Source organism: Rhinolophus sinicus, linkage group LG13 (genome assembly GCF_036562045.2).
Source record: "Rhinolophus sinicus isolate RSC01 linkage group LG13, ASM3656204v1, whole genome shotgun sequence".
In the NCBI taxonomy this organism is placed as follows: domain Eukaryota; kingdom Metazoa; phylum Chordata; class Mammalia; order Chiroptera; family Rhinolophidae; genus Rhinolophus; species Rhinolophus sinicus.
The window spans coordinates 35,941,819-35,959,040 of NC_133762.1; the positions used below are offsets into that span (position 1 = coordinate 35,941,819).

A 17,222-nucleotide genomic window follows, 5' to 3' on the forward strand; every position below is an offset into this window, starting at 1 on the left:
GCCTTGCAGAGAATCCAGTGAAGCTATACCTGGGCTCCTCATCCACAGAAACTGAGAAAACAAATGCGTTGTTTTAAGCCACTATGTTTGTGCTAATATTGTTACACGGCAATAGATAATACAGAGTAGGATCAGAAGCCCTCTCATTTTCTATATGCTTGGATAATGCTTTATAGTTTCTTTTTTTATAGTAAGCATACATTACTTTTATACTAAAAAAGTTTTTTAACTATGTTTTCTGAAACTTGGCTTAGAAATAAATGTCCTATTTCACTCTTTTTTCGTGTGTATCCATTGCCAGTACCTCAAAACCGCACAGTTAGATGACTGTGATGGTTATATTCAGTCTGATTGGCAATACTCGGTCTGGCATTCTAAGCCCATGTCAATCTAAGTACCATCCTGCTTTCCCAGCTTATCTCCCATGAATCCACCACGGTGAGGCCTCAGGTCTGCCCCAGCCTACTGCTGGCCCCCGCAACCGCTCATGCTCCCACAGCTCACACCTCTGCTCTTACTGTGCCCTCTCCCTGCCATCCCCCCCGGGCTCAGCCAACTCTTCACTTCCACCCAGACCCAGCTCACTCCATGTGCAGGAAGACGTCCAGATGGCCCTGGCTCTCAAGAACCACATGCCATCGACTCCTGGCACAAATGACTGACTATCTGCTGCACCCCATCTTTAGCACTTTGGATCTGCTCCTGGATCCTGTCATTTGTCACTTCTCCAGCCAGAGGATAAGGGCCACTTCTCATTGTCTTGTGTTCCCTCAGCAACAAGCCCTAATACGGTCAGTATCCTAGTCAAGTAACAGCACCACATGAACCCAGGAGTTGAATACTTTTTTGACATGTACTTTAAATACTGTAATATAATGAATAAAACATTTTCCAAGTCTGTGAAGGAATAACTTTCTCAGCTTTGAAGCAACAAAAGCAATCAAAGAGAAACAGGAACAGCTTTAAATATTCACAGCAAGTTCACTCAAATGCTTAGAATTAAAAAATAAACAATCAAAATATCCACAGTGGAACAGTTAAAAAAAATTATGGGAAGTCTGCATTTTGCAATTCTAACCAGCCACTTAAAAGAATGAAGTAGCTCTGTACTTACTGATACGAATAATCTCAAGATACAATGTTAAGTGAAAACAGGAAATTGCCCAGTACGTACTGTACAACTCCATTGTAAAACTGCACAGAAAGGAAACCAGAGGATAGAAATCAAACTGTTGACAGTAGTTACCTCTGGAGAGGGGCTTGGGCTAGGAAGGCAGGTGGTAAAGAAGAACTTCCACATTTTCTCTGTATACCCCAAAACAAGGAGCACACCTAGCACCCAGATTTCGGTTTCCAAATACAATTCTCCACTTAAAAAAAATATATGGCTTCTTGGAGAAATAGCTGAATCCAGGATTGGATAAGTATAAGATGAGCTTAGAACATCTTGTTATGCCAAAAAGTAAGTAAGTGCTCAATTATGATAAAGACATAGGAACCAGTTTGAAGGGTTCCCACTGGCCAAATATGGGACGATATGGGTATTAAAATAAGTAAATGATACTAACAGATTATAACTCATAGAACAAAGTAAGAATCCATGAGTCCATGTGGCTATAAATAAATAAAATAAATAAAAAAGGGAAAGCTCTTCCTTACAATAAAATACAAACTAATAAATGTAAAAGGAATGAGGAGAGTTAGAAATCACCATTTGGCAGCCATCATATTTATAGTTGTTTCAGGCAATATCAATGGATGTTAAAATGTCTGCAACATTTAATGAAGAAACAAAATATTTACACAGTCTCAAAGTATTCTCTCACAAGACACTTTTTAATTACAAAGGGAAAAATAATAGCTTTATAGCAGAGAAACCCGATAGCTACTACCTTAGCCAAGTGGCAGAATTAACATCAAGCAATAAATGGGACAAACAGATATCATGTGCCTCCTGAAACAATGCACCTGAAAAGGACACATCACTTATATGCTATTTCTGCTAAAAGTGAGTAATCTAAATCTAATCATGAGGATACATCAGAAAACCCCAAATTGAGGAACATCTTATTCTTTAGAAATGTCAAGGTCATGAAAGACAAACAAAACCTGAAGAACTGTTTCAGATGAAAGGAGACTAAAGAAACAAAACAATTACATCCAATGTGTCACCTAGGACTGGATCCGACCAGGAAAAATAATGCTTTTCCCACTTTTGCTATAAAGAATATTATTATAATAACTGACAAACCTTTAATAAGGTCCTGATTTTGATAATTATATTGTGGTAATGTAAGAGAATGTCCTTGTTTTTAGGAAATATGCACTGAAGTATTTAGGGGTAAAGGTCTGCAACTTATCTGTAAACAATTCAGAAAGAAATATTTTTTTAAAAACAGAACAAAAAAGCAAACATGGGAAATTGCTAACAAGTGGGGAATCTGGTTAAAGACGTACATGCACACCTCGTTTTATTGCGCTTCATTTTACTGCACTTCACAGATGTTGCGTTTTTTACAAACTGAAGGCAAGACCCTCCACAAGCAAAAAGATTACAACTCACTTTATTGTATACTCGCTTTATTACAGTGGCCTATAACTGAACCCGCAAAATCTCAGAGGTTTGCCTGTACAGAAATTCTTTGTACTATTTTTGCAACCTTTTTTATAAGTCTGAAATTATTTCAAAATAAAAACGTCTTAAAAATATATGCAGGAAAAATATTTTGAGGCCACAGAATATTCAAGTAGGAGGAAAGAAACCTTGCCAAAGCCATCCCCTAGATTGCAAATGTCTGCACTCAGCCCTCACAAAAATCACTGAGCATTTATTCCACAAGATGGCAGAGCTGCCCCAAATGCCAGAGCTGCGTTTAGAACAGCTAATCCTTCCTCTCTCCTCTGGACTAGACGTGTTGCCTTCCCTAGCGTCTCCTCCTGCTGCCCAAGCGCCTCCTTCACACTGATTTCTCAGATCGTGACTCCAAACCAGGTTAGAAATTCCATGACAGGCACCAGCTTAGGACAACAATCACTAAACAATGACTAAACACCGAAGCATCCTGGCCTCCAGGGGCCTTGCTGGATGTTTCTGATGATGATACCGCCCTCCTTCCTGCTTACTTACAAAACACATTCCTGGTGGATGAGTTCTCAACAACCCCTGTTTCTCTCCCAGCAATCTTTCTGGATCGTCCTGTACTTACCACTAAGCCCTGTTCCAAAAGAACACCAGGAACACCATTCAGATTCCAGATCAAATTGGAGAATTCCAAAGGCACCAGCGTGTCTGGCGTACTGACATCACTGTCCCACACTGCTCTTCCAGATTGACCACCCAACTTAATAAGCCTCTTACTCAGAGTGTACACAACGCTTTCACAAGTGCCCACAGAGCAGTGGGAGTTATACATCACATAGGTACAACTTCCCTAAAGGCAGGGATTGTGTTCACTTCACTTCATTTTATAGCAGCCGGCATCTCAACAGATGGCATCAGGCACTCATTCGGGGCATGGGAGTCAGAGACCCTGCATCACCAGCTATAAAGAAGTGTACAACTCTGGCTAAGTCACTCTTTCTTGGCCAAGTATTAGGCTCTTTGCCTATAAAACAGGAAGAATTAATAGTGAAAAATTAGAAATAACTTAAATGTCTGTCAGCAGGGGATAGTTAAATAAATTATGAAATACCCATACAAGGAAATAAATTACATGCAATTGTGAAAAGAGATATGAACTGGCATGGGAAAATACCACAAATGAAAATGGCAATCCATTGAATAACACAAGAATATGATTCTATTGTTGTGTTTTTTTAAAGCTATATGAGTGTATATAGGCTTGCATATGCACAGATCCATGACTGGAAGGGTGGAAAGCTACACACCAAATTGTACCATGGTTCTTTCGAGAATGAGAAGGTGATAAAAGGAGGACTTTTCACTTTTTTTTTTCTTTTACTTGGTTTTAATTTTTCCCAGCATGTATTGGTTTTGAAATTTATAGGAAAAACAAACAGCAACATGACTCTTTATAAAATACTTTTTAAAATATGGATCTCAGATGCCTTTGAGAGTAGTTGTGAAAATTCAAGAACTAGTACTTATAAAGATCTAGTAATTCCTTGGTGTTCTGATTGTGAAAAATCAAATTTCACTTAAAAATCAACATTAAACAAAACTTGCTATTGTTATCAGGCTCAAAAATGATGAGGATACTAAATCTACAAAGTCTGAGATTACTAAATTCCTGCCATGTTACGTTTTTCAATGAAGAAATTAATGAGCAACTGATGTGATTTAACTTGTAATACCTTAGAAAACGTACCAAAAAAATACCTTCTCACATTAATTTTCAAAACATTCTTTATTTGGCCATATATGTTGAGTTTTTTAAATCCCCATATCCAACAGGAATCCTGGAAAAAGAATCACTGTATTAAAAAACAGGACTTATTTAAAATTTTGTTTGGATAAAAGAATTGTCAACATTATGACAGATCTAGAAATATTTAAACTGGGCAATGATCAATCAATAATGCTATTCAACATTTATCAACTGGAAATATGTAGGACAACCCATTCTTATAAGTAAATCCTCCCTAAAGTCAAGGAGATAATTTATTCATTTTTGTGTATTTTCCTAACTCTCTACAGGTTTCCTTTCTCCCTCTCAAAGTTGTGGTACATAAGAAATGCTCAAGTCACTGTTGAGGAAATGGCACAATGAATTAAATATTACCTACTACTGAACTGATGAAATAACTTTTCCAATGGATCTGTTTGCTCTGGTTGGGAATAAAAGGTATTCAATAAAAGTGTGCTGAATGAAAGCCCAGAGACGCAAGTGTACCTGCTGTATTTGCAGAACAGCAAGGAGGCCACGTGCCTGGAACAGTCAACAGGAAGGAGAGTGAGGAAAGATGAAGTTGGAGAGGTAGCAGGTGGCCAGAAGAAGCAGGCCCACTGCAGGCACTTATGAACAAATACCAAAAGTTTTGCGCAGTGGGAGATGTGACTGCTAGTTTTATTTTTGTTATTTTCTAGCTTTCTTTTCAAATGTATAAATATAAAAAAGTAAGGTACCAAATGAATGAAGACAAGATCACTTCCATAAATGAGGTAAAAGTTACCAACAAAATCCCTGGTGAAGTTTAAATAAGATCCTGATTTTGATAATCACATTGTGGTAATGTAAGAGAATGTCCTTGTTCTTAGGAAATATATACCAAAGTATTTAAGGGTAAAAGTCGGCAAACAGTTCAGAAAAAATATTTAAGACATCTTTAGGCCACAGCTTAGCTAAATAGGAGGAAAGCAACCTTACCGACACAACACAGAGAGCCAACATTTCAGGGCTCTCTCCCTGTCCTACAAACAAAGCAATTTCAGTAGCTCCATAAACTCCTCAAAGCCACTGACCTTAGTCTGGGAGCAACTTCCCTGCTCAGCCTTAACCCACTTCCGGAAACCTGCAATTAAGTCAGAAAGCACACCCGACAGCCTCCGACAAGACCCTCTGATGATGCTGTTGACCCTGCTCTGTGTCCACCTCCAAATGCCTAACTGCTTACAGGCCCTGCGCAAGTACCACCTTCTTCCACCCATGTCCCCAAACCATCAACCTAAATTTCACCTTTCTCCCAAAGTCAGATCCAAAAAGCATTTAATGAACACAAAGACCAAGAGCGCCCCGTTCATCTTTGTGTATTCAACAGTTAGCAGAGCTCCTGGGCATGTATTACTGGGCTCAACAAGTGAGTCCTGAGTTCAACATCCACGTGGCAGGCAGACAACATCACTGTCAGTCTTCTCTTCCATACTTTTGTTCTAAGTATTTCTCATGACACCACCTTACTTTATCTCTCTCGTGTTACAGGTACCTGCAGTCTTATTCATTCCTCTGGACAAAAAGACCGAGACAGGCATTGACCAGATGTCTCACTCATCTCTCTAACCCCTAGAACAATGAATTCTCAACCAATTTTCCACCACAGCACACGCCTGATGGCAGACCATAGACAACACAGCTTCCCAGAATACAATGGCTATAACCCTATGACTCTCCTGTCAAGAAAGCATAGAGAACACAAGTGCATAAAAGCTAAAGTACTGTAGCATTACACAGACCTGGTTGTTTTCAAAGTCGTTTGCGAAAACTATTATAGATATTAGTCTGAAACTACTCTGGTTAATTTTAAAGTAAATCACTTGTAAACATTTGATACTTTGACAAATAACTTCCTATTCATTTTATAACTGACTACACATGGGTTAAAATCATTGATCTAGACCACATGGCAAAGTGTCCCATTTCTAATAAGTACTTAATAAAATTATACATACCAAGGGTGCCCACAAAATGTATACACATTTTAAGAAAGGAATAAACTGTATTAAAATTGTAATACTCAATATATACCAAAATGAAAGATGAATACAAGTCACGTTTGACTTGTGCAATTACAAGAGGTGCTCAAAGTGGTTACCAACAGGATAATTTTAATACAGTTTTTTCCTTTCTTAAAATGTGTATACATTTTTTTGGCACCCCCTGTATATACACTGAGGCTGTACTTCTGTTAGGTCTTCTCTTGTTTAACCTGTGTTTCATGTAGAACATTCACAAATGAAACAGCTTAGAATAGAGTCTATCACTTAGTAGGCACTTGCTAAAATTTGTTGACTAAAACGAATGGACTGCAGTCCATTTTCTAACAGCCCTGGTTATCTGTGAATGGTCAATAGGCTGGGCCCAGATTTAGAGAAAAACCTGAGATCTCTGAACTTCTAAGGGCATCTACTCTAATTTCTGTTTTACAGCATAAATAAATGCCTACCCAGGTAGAACAATTTCAACTGGATTCTCCTCTGGCTTTTAAGTCAACAAGGCCAATAGCTTAGAGCCTACTTCAAGAGTACAGTCAGGGCTTGCATGCTGCAATTAGTCCTCCCAGCTCAGGCTCAAGGTAATATGACCGCTACCATTCCTCAAACTCTCTTGGAAAATGAGCAGCGCTTCAGTTAGTTGTAGTGGTTTCAGGATTATTCCCTAGAAAATCCTCTGTGCAACCTAAAGAAGCAAAAGACATGAAATCTTACCACCATCCTTTCCCAAGACTGTCCCATCCTCACTTTACCTTATTTCTGTCCTCTACACAAACCAGAAACACAACTAAATTAACCGACACAAGACAGATATTATATGTGAGTGTTTTGGAAAGAGGTAGCCCAAGACTCCACAAAATATGCTGCGTTTAGCCTCTAGCCTAGTCTCCACTCGTCTCTCCTGCACAGCATATCTTCTAGTGGAGTAGGAATAATTCACCGCCATTTTCAGGTGAGGTCTAACATAACACCACCCTGAAGACAACATAATGAAGAGCTTAGTCTGCGGGGTTCTAAGGGACGTGGCTGTCAGCTAGAGCTCTCCCTACCAAAACAGACAACTACGTTCTGAGAATAAATTTCCACCTCATCTGTACATCAACTCTAATAATTCCTCTCACATGACAGAAAAGCAGGCTGGGGGGAGAGGAGCCCTGCCACCGAGAGGAGGCTCGGCAAGAAAAGGGAGATCACTTGCACCCACAAGCCCCGGAGGCTGAGCTACAACACTCTGGACCCACTGGGTCAAAAGACCAACCGAATGGCACCAAAAATGAGCCAGGAGTGAATACTTGAGAACTCTCAGTTCACTATTTTATAAGTGTTGCTCTGCTACAGTATTTATGTTAACTACATGGCATCTGTCAAGACAAAAAGAAAAAAAATCTACCCCTCCCCTCAAAATTGAAATCATCCAAATAGAAGTATTCAATTCTGTAGACATGTAGACATTATGGTGTAAAAGCCTTATAAATAGTCACATTAAAAACAAAACTATTTAAATACCATTAACCTTTTAACAATGCAAAATTTTCTATTTATAATTTAAATTACTATTTGGAATTTGCCTTTCTACAAGGCAAAAAAATCTCAAATCTTATATTCATTGTTAAATATACAAATTAGATTTACATTTGTGTAACACAACTGAGGATATAGATTTCATGACAGTTAATATTAAATAAAGTCGCAAGTATGTAGTGTCAAAATACAGAATCACTAAATATTCGACCACCTTCTCTGCATCTGAAATAGCCTACGAGGAAATGCGCTATACCTTTGGTCATCTTGCTCCCTCTGCTAGAATACCAGCCCCATCTGTCACTCGTGGAACACTGCTATTCATCCACCAAGATTCAGCTTCAATGTCAAGTCTCCCAAGTTAAGATACCTTTGGTTAGCACTAAATCTGACTGATCTCGTATCAGTGATGCTTATTAGCACAGGCCCTGGTACTTAGGAAGTTCACAGGATGCTGTAACTGAACTGAGCAAAAAAAAGATGTGCAGCCACGACCTCCACAACCACATGTGCCGCACCTCCTCTCACGTGTGATGATGCCCTTGTTGCCGGAAGACAATTTCATTTCACCTTTAGTATTTCCCCGAGTTGCTCTGTAAAAGAACTTGCCGGCATATTCTTCCCCAGAGAACAAGAAGCAACCCACAAAAATCTCCACAAGCTGCTTAATTTGTCCTCTGGGGTTATAGGTACCCACAAACCTCTCTACATACTGGGAAGGAAGAAATTTACAGACCATCCATATATACCAAAGAAAATGTCCCAGGTCCAGAACCATGTAATGAATAATATCTCATGAGATTTGATTCCACACATTGTTTATGGATAAACTCTCCCATAAGGCCATGTCTTCCCACAGTTAAGTTGGCCTTAGTCCAGAATATAGCTGAGTCTAGAAGGAAGCTATCCTACAAGGCCTTAAACTTTCATGGATATTTAGAAAATGCCAGAATTTACCGACACTAATTCCCTGCTCCCCTACTCGACCCTTCTCAATTCGTGATAACTTAAACTTCACAAAACTTTTTAAAGATGGATGTTAATCAAGAACCATGGGACATGAGCTATGGGTGGGAGACAGACAACCTCATCAAAATATTTAAAGAGTGGCTTATACTATAATTAAAATGACTTTTTAAATATGGGGTTTAGAATATGGGAAAATACATGTGAATAGCGACTGCACTCATATTATGATCGTAACATTTTTTAAATAGGAAAAAAGACAGTAATTTAAATTTTTTAATTTCACTATTATGAAATACAATAATAAAAGTAAAAGACAAGTGATAGACCAAGAGAAAATATAATACAATGTATATAAAAGATAAAGGATCAGTATCAATAATATACAAAGAAAATGTGACAAATCAATAGTAAAAACAACCCAACAAGAAGTGGGCAAAGAGTAAGAAAAGACAGTTCACAGAAAAACAGATAAAAATATTCAATAAACACATGGAAAACACTTCTATTTCATTAAAAAAAGAACTCAAAAAATGAAATCTTGTTTCCAATCTTAACATAAATTAGAGAAAATTTAAGAGATGAGTAATAGCCATAGATGGTAAAGATGTAAGGGAAAAGACCATACTTTTGGTCAAATTATAAAGTGGGATGGTTTTTTTGGAGGTGATTTGTCAGTGCAATTTAAAATGTACATTCCCTTTGAATCCAGCACTTATACTCACTGAAACATCCTTATAGGGCTATTCACCAAGTGGTTAAAAATACATGTTCAAGGAATACCACTCTATCATTATTTGAAATACTTACTGCTCAGAAATACCCTAAATGTCCATCAAAAAGGAAATGGTTAAATGTATGTTGGAACATTTTTACGAGAGACAAATATTCAACCACTAAAAAGAGTAAGACAGTGCACTGCCATGAATAGATCTCAAAAAATACTGTAAAATTAAATAGAGAACAACAAGCCTAGAATTAACCCAAATAAGACTAAAAGAACCCAATTATATTTAGAAATAATAAAACCTTAATTTCTTCCCTACCTATGTAAATGTATATAGAAAAGGGTCTGGAAGAAAAAAAAAATCACAAACTAGTAACAGAGGTCTACCCCAGTGGAAAGGAGCGATACAGCGGAGGCTTTTCACTTTTACTCCTAATGCTTCCATATTGTTTGGCTTTTTTATGATCAATATGTATTATTTCATACTGCTTTTTTTAAGGAAAATAAAACATAAATATACATACACACAATACAAGGGGCTTAGATGTTCTTCACTTTAAAAGGAAATCACGGTCAGCACCAGCCTGGACTCTGACCAGTTACCACCACCATCAGTAAAACTAAGAGTATGCATTACCAATTACATCCATAGAGGTATTAATGCAACAAGCAATCACTACTTGAGAGAAAAAAAACCCCTCCCTTATGTGCTCATAAATGTGCATAACTTCCTAAAGCTGTCTGTTAACATAAGATAGGGTTTTCTTTTTCAATATGGTAGAATCACTCATATTGAAATAACACTTTTGTATGCAACCCTATTATAAACTCTACAAAAAACATGTAAAAAAACCCCAAATATCTAAAGGCAGTGAAGAGCAACAAAACGCAGGCGGAAACAGGAGTCAGATACTTGGAATAGAGAAGGGCACTAGATGAGTTTCCCATTTTTTAATGTTTTTCACCTAAAGTCAGGTTCCAGTCAGTAGCACTGAGTAGCTAAAACTCAGAAACTTTTAGTCTTATTGATTGAAGAAACAGAAGATAAAGTTCAGTACAACTACTGGAAAGTGAGGGACAAAATCCTAGAAAGAAGACAGCCACGAAAGGGTGGCCCCAATTTCTGCATAAAAACTTTGCCTAAGTCTCTGGCTGATCTCTGAATGTACACAGTTTCAAGCAGCCCAACTAAGGCAAATATAACTGAACAGAGGTTTCAACTGCTGCCCATTGCAGAGGAAAAGAATTTGGAGTTTGAGTTTGGCCAAACTAATTGCCCTTTATAACAAAGAAAACAGTCTTTTTTTAAGGAACCTAACATAATCCAAACTCTACAACGTATCAGTCACAGTACCCAAGATACAATCCAAAAATATTAGACATGAAGAAAAGGGAAGAATGTGACCTGTGGTCAAAAGTCAAACAATGAAGATTAGCCTCAAAATAATCTAGACATTGAACCTGGTAGACAAGAACTTTAAAGCAGCTATTAAAACTATGCTCATAATGAAGAAATCGATTGAAAATCTCAGCAGAAGATTTAGAAAAAAAATGGGAATTCTAGAATTAAAAAGGTATCAAAATAAAAATTCAGTGGATGGGCTTAAAAGCAGATTAGAATTGAGGAGCTGAAAACACTAAAATAAATTATTCAATCTGAAAATGCTCATAATGAATAAACAGACTGAAAAATCTCAGCAGAGAATGTAGAAAAAAAGGGAATTCTAGAATTTTTTTGGGGGGGGTGATCTTTTTTTTTTTTTTCTATATTTTTATCAAAACAAAAAATTCAGTGGACAAGCTTAACAGCAGATTGGAGTTGAGAGAAGAAAAGAATTTGAGAACAGATCAAAAGAAATTTTTTAATCTGAAAAAGAAAGGGTTAAAGATTGAAAAAAAACAAAAAAGTAAAGAGTCCCAGTGACCTGTGGAACAATACCAAAAGGCCTAACATAAGTCTAATGTAAATTTCAAAATTAGAAGACAGAGAAAATGGAATAATAAAGAATATTCAAAGATATAATGGCTGAAATTTGATGAAAGACATCAATTTTCATGTTCAAGCTCAGTGAAACTTAAGCAGGTTAAATACAAAAATAAAACAAACCTAAACACATCACAGTCAAACTGCTAAAAATCAAAAATAAGAAGAAAAGCTTTTGAAAGTAGCCAAAAAGAAAACAACACATTTCAAACAGGGTAACAATGATATAAATGATCACTAACTTCCCTCCAGAAATAAGAGAGGGCAGAGAACCATGAATAACATCTTTAGAGTACTTAAAGAAAAAAAACGAAACCCACAATCTTATATCCAGTGAAAATATCCTTCAAGAATGAAAGTTAAATAAAGTCATGTTCAGATAAACAAAAGCCAAGAGAATTTTTTACCAGGAAACCTGTATTACAAGAAAAATTAAAGGACATTTTTCAGGCTGAAAAGAAATCTTCAGGAAGAAATGAAGAACACTAAAAATAGTAAATATGTATATAAATAAGACTACCTCTTTTATCTTCTTTAAAATATATAATTGTTTACAGCAAAAATTATAATACTGTATTGTGGATTTTATAGCATATGCAGATATAATTCATGTGATGACTAGAGCATAAAGAGGGAGAGTTAATGGAACTATGCAACATTTTACATAAAGTGATTCAACATTAATTAAATTGCGAAAACTTAAGGACATACAGAAGGTGACAAAAAAATGTATACACATTTTAAGAAAGGAAAAAACTGCATTAAAATTACGCTGATGGTAACCACTTGAGCACCTCTTGTAACTGCAGAGTCAAACATGACTTGTATTTATCTTCTGTTATCGGTATATATTGAGCATTACAATTTTAATACAGTTTTCTTCCTTTCTTAAAATGTGTATATATATTTTTAGCACCCTCTGTATATCACAATTCCTAGGGTAACCTCTAAAACAAATGCTAGTAAGTACAGATAAAACCTAATAGCTGAATTAAAATGGAATTCTTAAAAAGTATTCAATTAAAATATAGGAAGGGAGAAAAAGAATAAAACATAGAAAGGATAAGCAGAAAACAAAAAGCAAACGGTAGACCTAAAAGCAGCCATATTACACTTAATATGACTAAACATTGCAGTTAAAAGCTAAACCTAACTATTTGCTATCTACAAAAGATACACTTTGAATTTAAAGGCACACTTAGGTTGACAGAAAGTGATAGAAATAGATATACCATGCATATAGTAAGTAAAAGAAAATTGGAGTATCTATACTAGTATCAGATAAAGTAAACTTCAAGTCAAATACTATTACCAAAGACAGAGTGATATATCATATTACAAAGGGGACAATTCATCAGAAGGACATAATAATAAACGTGTATGCACCTAATAAGAGACCTTCAAAATACATGAAGCAAAACTGGCAGATTTAAAAAGAGAAATAGACAAATCTACAACCATGGTTAAGAGAGTTTTAACACTCCTCTTTTGCTAACTGATAGAACTAAACAAAAAACCAACATCAACGGAGATATATATCAGAAAAACACCATCAAACACCTTGACAGATATAGAATAGATATACAACAATGGCAGATTTTTTTCAAGTGCATATATAATAGAAAATTCACCAAGACAAATCATAAAATAAGTCTCAGCAAAGTTTAAGACTGAAATCCTACACAGTACATTCTATGAGCACAATGGAATTACATTAAAAATCAGTAACAATAATGTATCTATAAAAACCCCAATACTTAGAAATGAGTTACTTCCTAAGTAGCCCATGATCAACAAAGAAGTCACAAGATAGTTGAAGTGAATGAAAATGAAAATACAAGATCCCAGTACTTGGTGGGACATTTATAACTTCAAATCAATGACCTCAGTTTGTAGAAAAATTTAAAGGAAGAAATAGAAATCAATGATATTTTAAAGACAAATAGAGAACATCACATAGGTTGGTTTTTTGAAAGTATCAAACAAAATTGATAAATTCCTAGCAATACTAATAAAGAAAGAAAACACAAATTAGCAATATGAGAAATGAAAAGGGTATAACATTAAAGTGATAAGGGAATATTATTAATAAAAGGTGGAAAAACATCATTAGAAAAGTCCATTAATTGTAGCTCAGAATCAAAGCAGAAGCAAAAGTATATATTAGAAGAGAATTATGTTAACTCTAAATATGAACCTGCCACAGTAGAAATCTCTTGTAACTCAGCAAGAGGAGTAGCCGGTTCTGTTTTCATAGCGTTTTCTCCCATTGACTTGCAGTTCAACTCTGCGCCTGCAGCTCCCACTCCATGCCCAAAGGGGTGGCAAGTTAGTGCAGATGAGACCTGGCCAGCTTCCAAGGGAGATTTCAACTGACCTAGAAGGAAAAAAGAAAACTTGGGAAACATATACATGTATATAATCTAGGAACCAAAACTATCTCAGCAGACTAAGAAAACCAGGGACTTTTTAGAGGAAGCCATTCATCTTACACAATACAAGAATATATCCACAGGTTCCACCACATACAGCCAGCGTTGTGAGCATCTTAAGAAAGAGGCTAATAAGAGGCTAAAATGAAGGGAGGATTTGCCAAAAGCATCAACAACAAAAGCAAAGACACTGGAGTGAATTAGCACCAGAAAGACAGAGACAGGGGCAGGGCTCTTCAAGTATCACACCTCAACCCCACATTCAGACATACATAAGCAAACCAATCTCAAGCTTGTCTACTGAACCATCAGTGAAGAACAATATAAGAAACACTGCAGCCCATTCAATAACTTGATTTCAAGACCATCTAAAACTTGTGGAAGGCAGTAGACAACGATTTAGATTGCTTGTCACTAGACAGGCATCAGGTTGGCAAGACAATTCCAGAACAGACTTTGACTCACCTTCTTCAGATTCCTTGGTACTGGATGATGTGTGCTGCAAAGGACCAGTACTAACTGTATCAACCAAATCTGATACAACCAAGTCAGGATCTAGGATCTCGTGGGGCCCATTAGTGGACAGCCTGGAGGACCGTCTCCTCGATAGGTCTTTATCAGTGTTTTCTGAGTAGTTTTTTGACTTTTCCTGGGCTATAAACCATTAAGAGAGTTGTAGTCAAGAGACCAGAAGAAATAACTCTACTATTACAGATTTCTGGACTGGCTGTCCTCTGTACAGGCTTTACAGAGACTTATGGACTATTAGACCAGTAATAAAAGGAAATGTCCTTTCCTAGTTTACAGTTTTAAGTAAAGGCACAGTCTCTCTGCCAGGACAGAATTTTCTTTATTGAAGGATTCATGGTCTGAAAATATGTGCCAAGATCATGTCCCAATTTTAAAAACTAAGTTCTATGTTGGGGCTTCCCAATATAAAAGTCTATGTACTAACTTTGAAAGTCAGTAAGATTTATAAAGCTTAGAGCCATCACAAATCCTTTTTGGAGCCAACAGCATTACTTTTTTAAAAAATCAATAAATAGTATTTTCAAAGTTTCACTCATCATAGGAAATCCATCCCTTCCTAAGCCATTAAATTTCCAAATCAAATGTAGTTTATGGGTATGTAGATGACACTGCTGAACCCAACAGTAATGGAGTTTGTGCTCTGAGATTTATTTCTTCTAGCAAAACTTCTTCTAATCCAACCACATCCCACACACACTAGCTCCTGCAATTAAGGACAAGCCTTAGAGCCTACAGGGATAGAGGGGAGGCTAACCTAATCCACGTCAAGTTCTAGCCACACATACACAAACTGAAGACTCACGTGAATTTTTGTCAAGCCGAGGGCGTTTTAACGGGACTTCACTTCCTTTTGATATTTTCCGTTTTCTCAACTCCAATGTTATTGGTTGCAAAGTTTGAGAGTTTGAATCCACAGCTACAATATAAATAAAACCACACAAAAAAAGGCGTGTAATTTCTTAGTGTCCAATCCTCGTTATTATATATAAATAACAGAGATCCTTGCGTGATAAACAGACCAAGAGGCTTTCTTAATTAAGTGAAAAGAAAAGTGAAATGGGTGAGAAAGTACTTCCTTATAGGAGATACTTACACCTTGCAGACTGACTTCCTAAATCTCTTTTTCTTGGTCTGTCTTAAGACCCAGCTCTAGTCATATACCTCTCTCCTGAAACCCTCTCTTTAAAACACTGTACCTCAACATGAAGGTGCAAGAGCAATAGAAAAATCATTTTTATCAACATCAAATCTTTTCATCAATACTCAGGAAATCCACCATGCAGGCTAATTCCTAAAATATGTTCCCTGGAACTACAGCTTGACTATTGTTTCCAATCTCTACTTGCTAAATTAGTTAGCTTGGCATTGGTCCTAGCTTTGAGGAACCAAAAAGAATGTCAATATTTATAATCTCTTAAAAACAATTCCAGAAAAGTCTCAGGAGACCACGTTATTTGGTAGTCAGTGTTCCAGGCAAGGCTGCTGATCACTAGCAAATCCAGCTCCAACAAAACTTAGCAGTGCAGGCGCTAAACCCTTGGACAGTACTCACTCTTTATTTTTAAGTCTAACACTTAAGAAGCTCTCGCCCAATCAGGAAAGATGAGAATATGAAAGGCAGGCAAAAGAAAAAACAAAAGAAAAAAACTGGGACGCTTTGGGTGAAGGCAGGGCTAAAGGGTCTAATGAAGGTTGGGAGGAGAGGGAGGGGGAAAGGGGAAGAGGGAGGAAGGAGAAGAAATGGGAGCGGAAGGGGAGAAAAGACTCATCTAACACCAGTAGCTTCAGAGCTGCCATCACAAATGGCCAAACAAGAAACTGGGCTGAGCTCTGAGGAGGCTGACCTGCTGAGGGCTGAAATCCTTGGCTCTTCCTGTGTTCAGTCTTCCCAATGTGCCAACACTATTTTGTTCCACGTGGTGGGAACTTGGAGATCACACACATTCCAAATTAAACACAAAGACAAACAATCCTTAAATAGCTCAGATCCTGTTCCCAATCAAATCTGTACAATCCAGACAGCTCAAGGACCCACGGAGTCAATGAACTTATCCCAAGCAATTTTTAAAGGGGACTTGAACTACATCAGATATTTGGCAAGACTTCTTCACTTTGATACAAACTGGGGCTGACTATACAGAACTTCAGCGTTGCCCAAACTTGTCTTACAACAATAATAATAACCTGGGCAAGTTGTTTAACAAGTCACATTCTCAGACCCTAATCCAGATTCTGACTGCGGAGGAAAGCCTCAGACAAGTGTTAACAGTAAATTTGGAATACACCATTTCTCTATTAAATTGATCCTACCTGGTATGAAATCTTACATTTACAAAATAAAAGCGATACACTGAATGGCCTTTATTTTATCTGAATGAAATCATGTGGCTTCATAAGAGCAGTTTGGAAAGTGAAGTGCAACTACTCCAGTACACACTCCAGAAGGTACAAGCCAAAGCATGAATAGCTAAAGAGGAATCAGTTTCAGAAAACTCAATTCCCACATATACTCTTTTCCTAAACTGAGATGGGGACACATTAGATTTCTGCCAGTTCACATTTCCCACCTCTCCTCGCGTAAGTGTCCTTCTCCCACTTACATAAAAAGGTCTGCCTCTCACTCATCCCACATCTTAACACGGTACACTGTCCAGAGGTCCCAAACCCCTAGAC

At 37.0% G+C, this 17,222-nt stretch overlaps 1 protein-coding gene across 6 annotated transcripts in view; it reads right to left on the reverse strand.

The window, feature by feature from the left end:
- PHF20 (PHD finger protein 20) overlaps positions 1-17,222 on the reverse strand; it is a 116,270-nt gene that overhangs the window by 40,197 nt on the left and 58,851 nt on the right. For 5 of the 6 annotated variants that reach the window (XM_074317600.1, XM_019733056.2, XM_074317598.1 and 2 more), the window contains 3 exons: positions 15,352-15,465; positions 14,484-14,672; positions 13,784-13,963 (listed from right to left, as the gene is read on the reverse strand). In XM_074317600.1, the coding sequence (XP_074173701.1) occupies positions 13,784-13,963; positions 14,484-14,672; positions 15,352-15,465 (483 nt within the window). The remainder of the gene's footprint in view (positions 1-13,783; positions 13,964-14,483; positions 14,673-15,351; positions 15,466-17,222) is intronic. The other variant, XM_019733064.2, reaches the window with a different exon arrangement.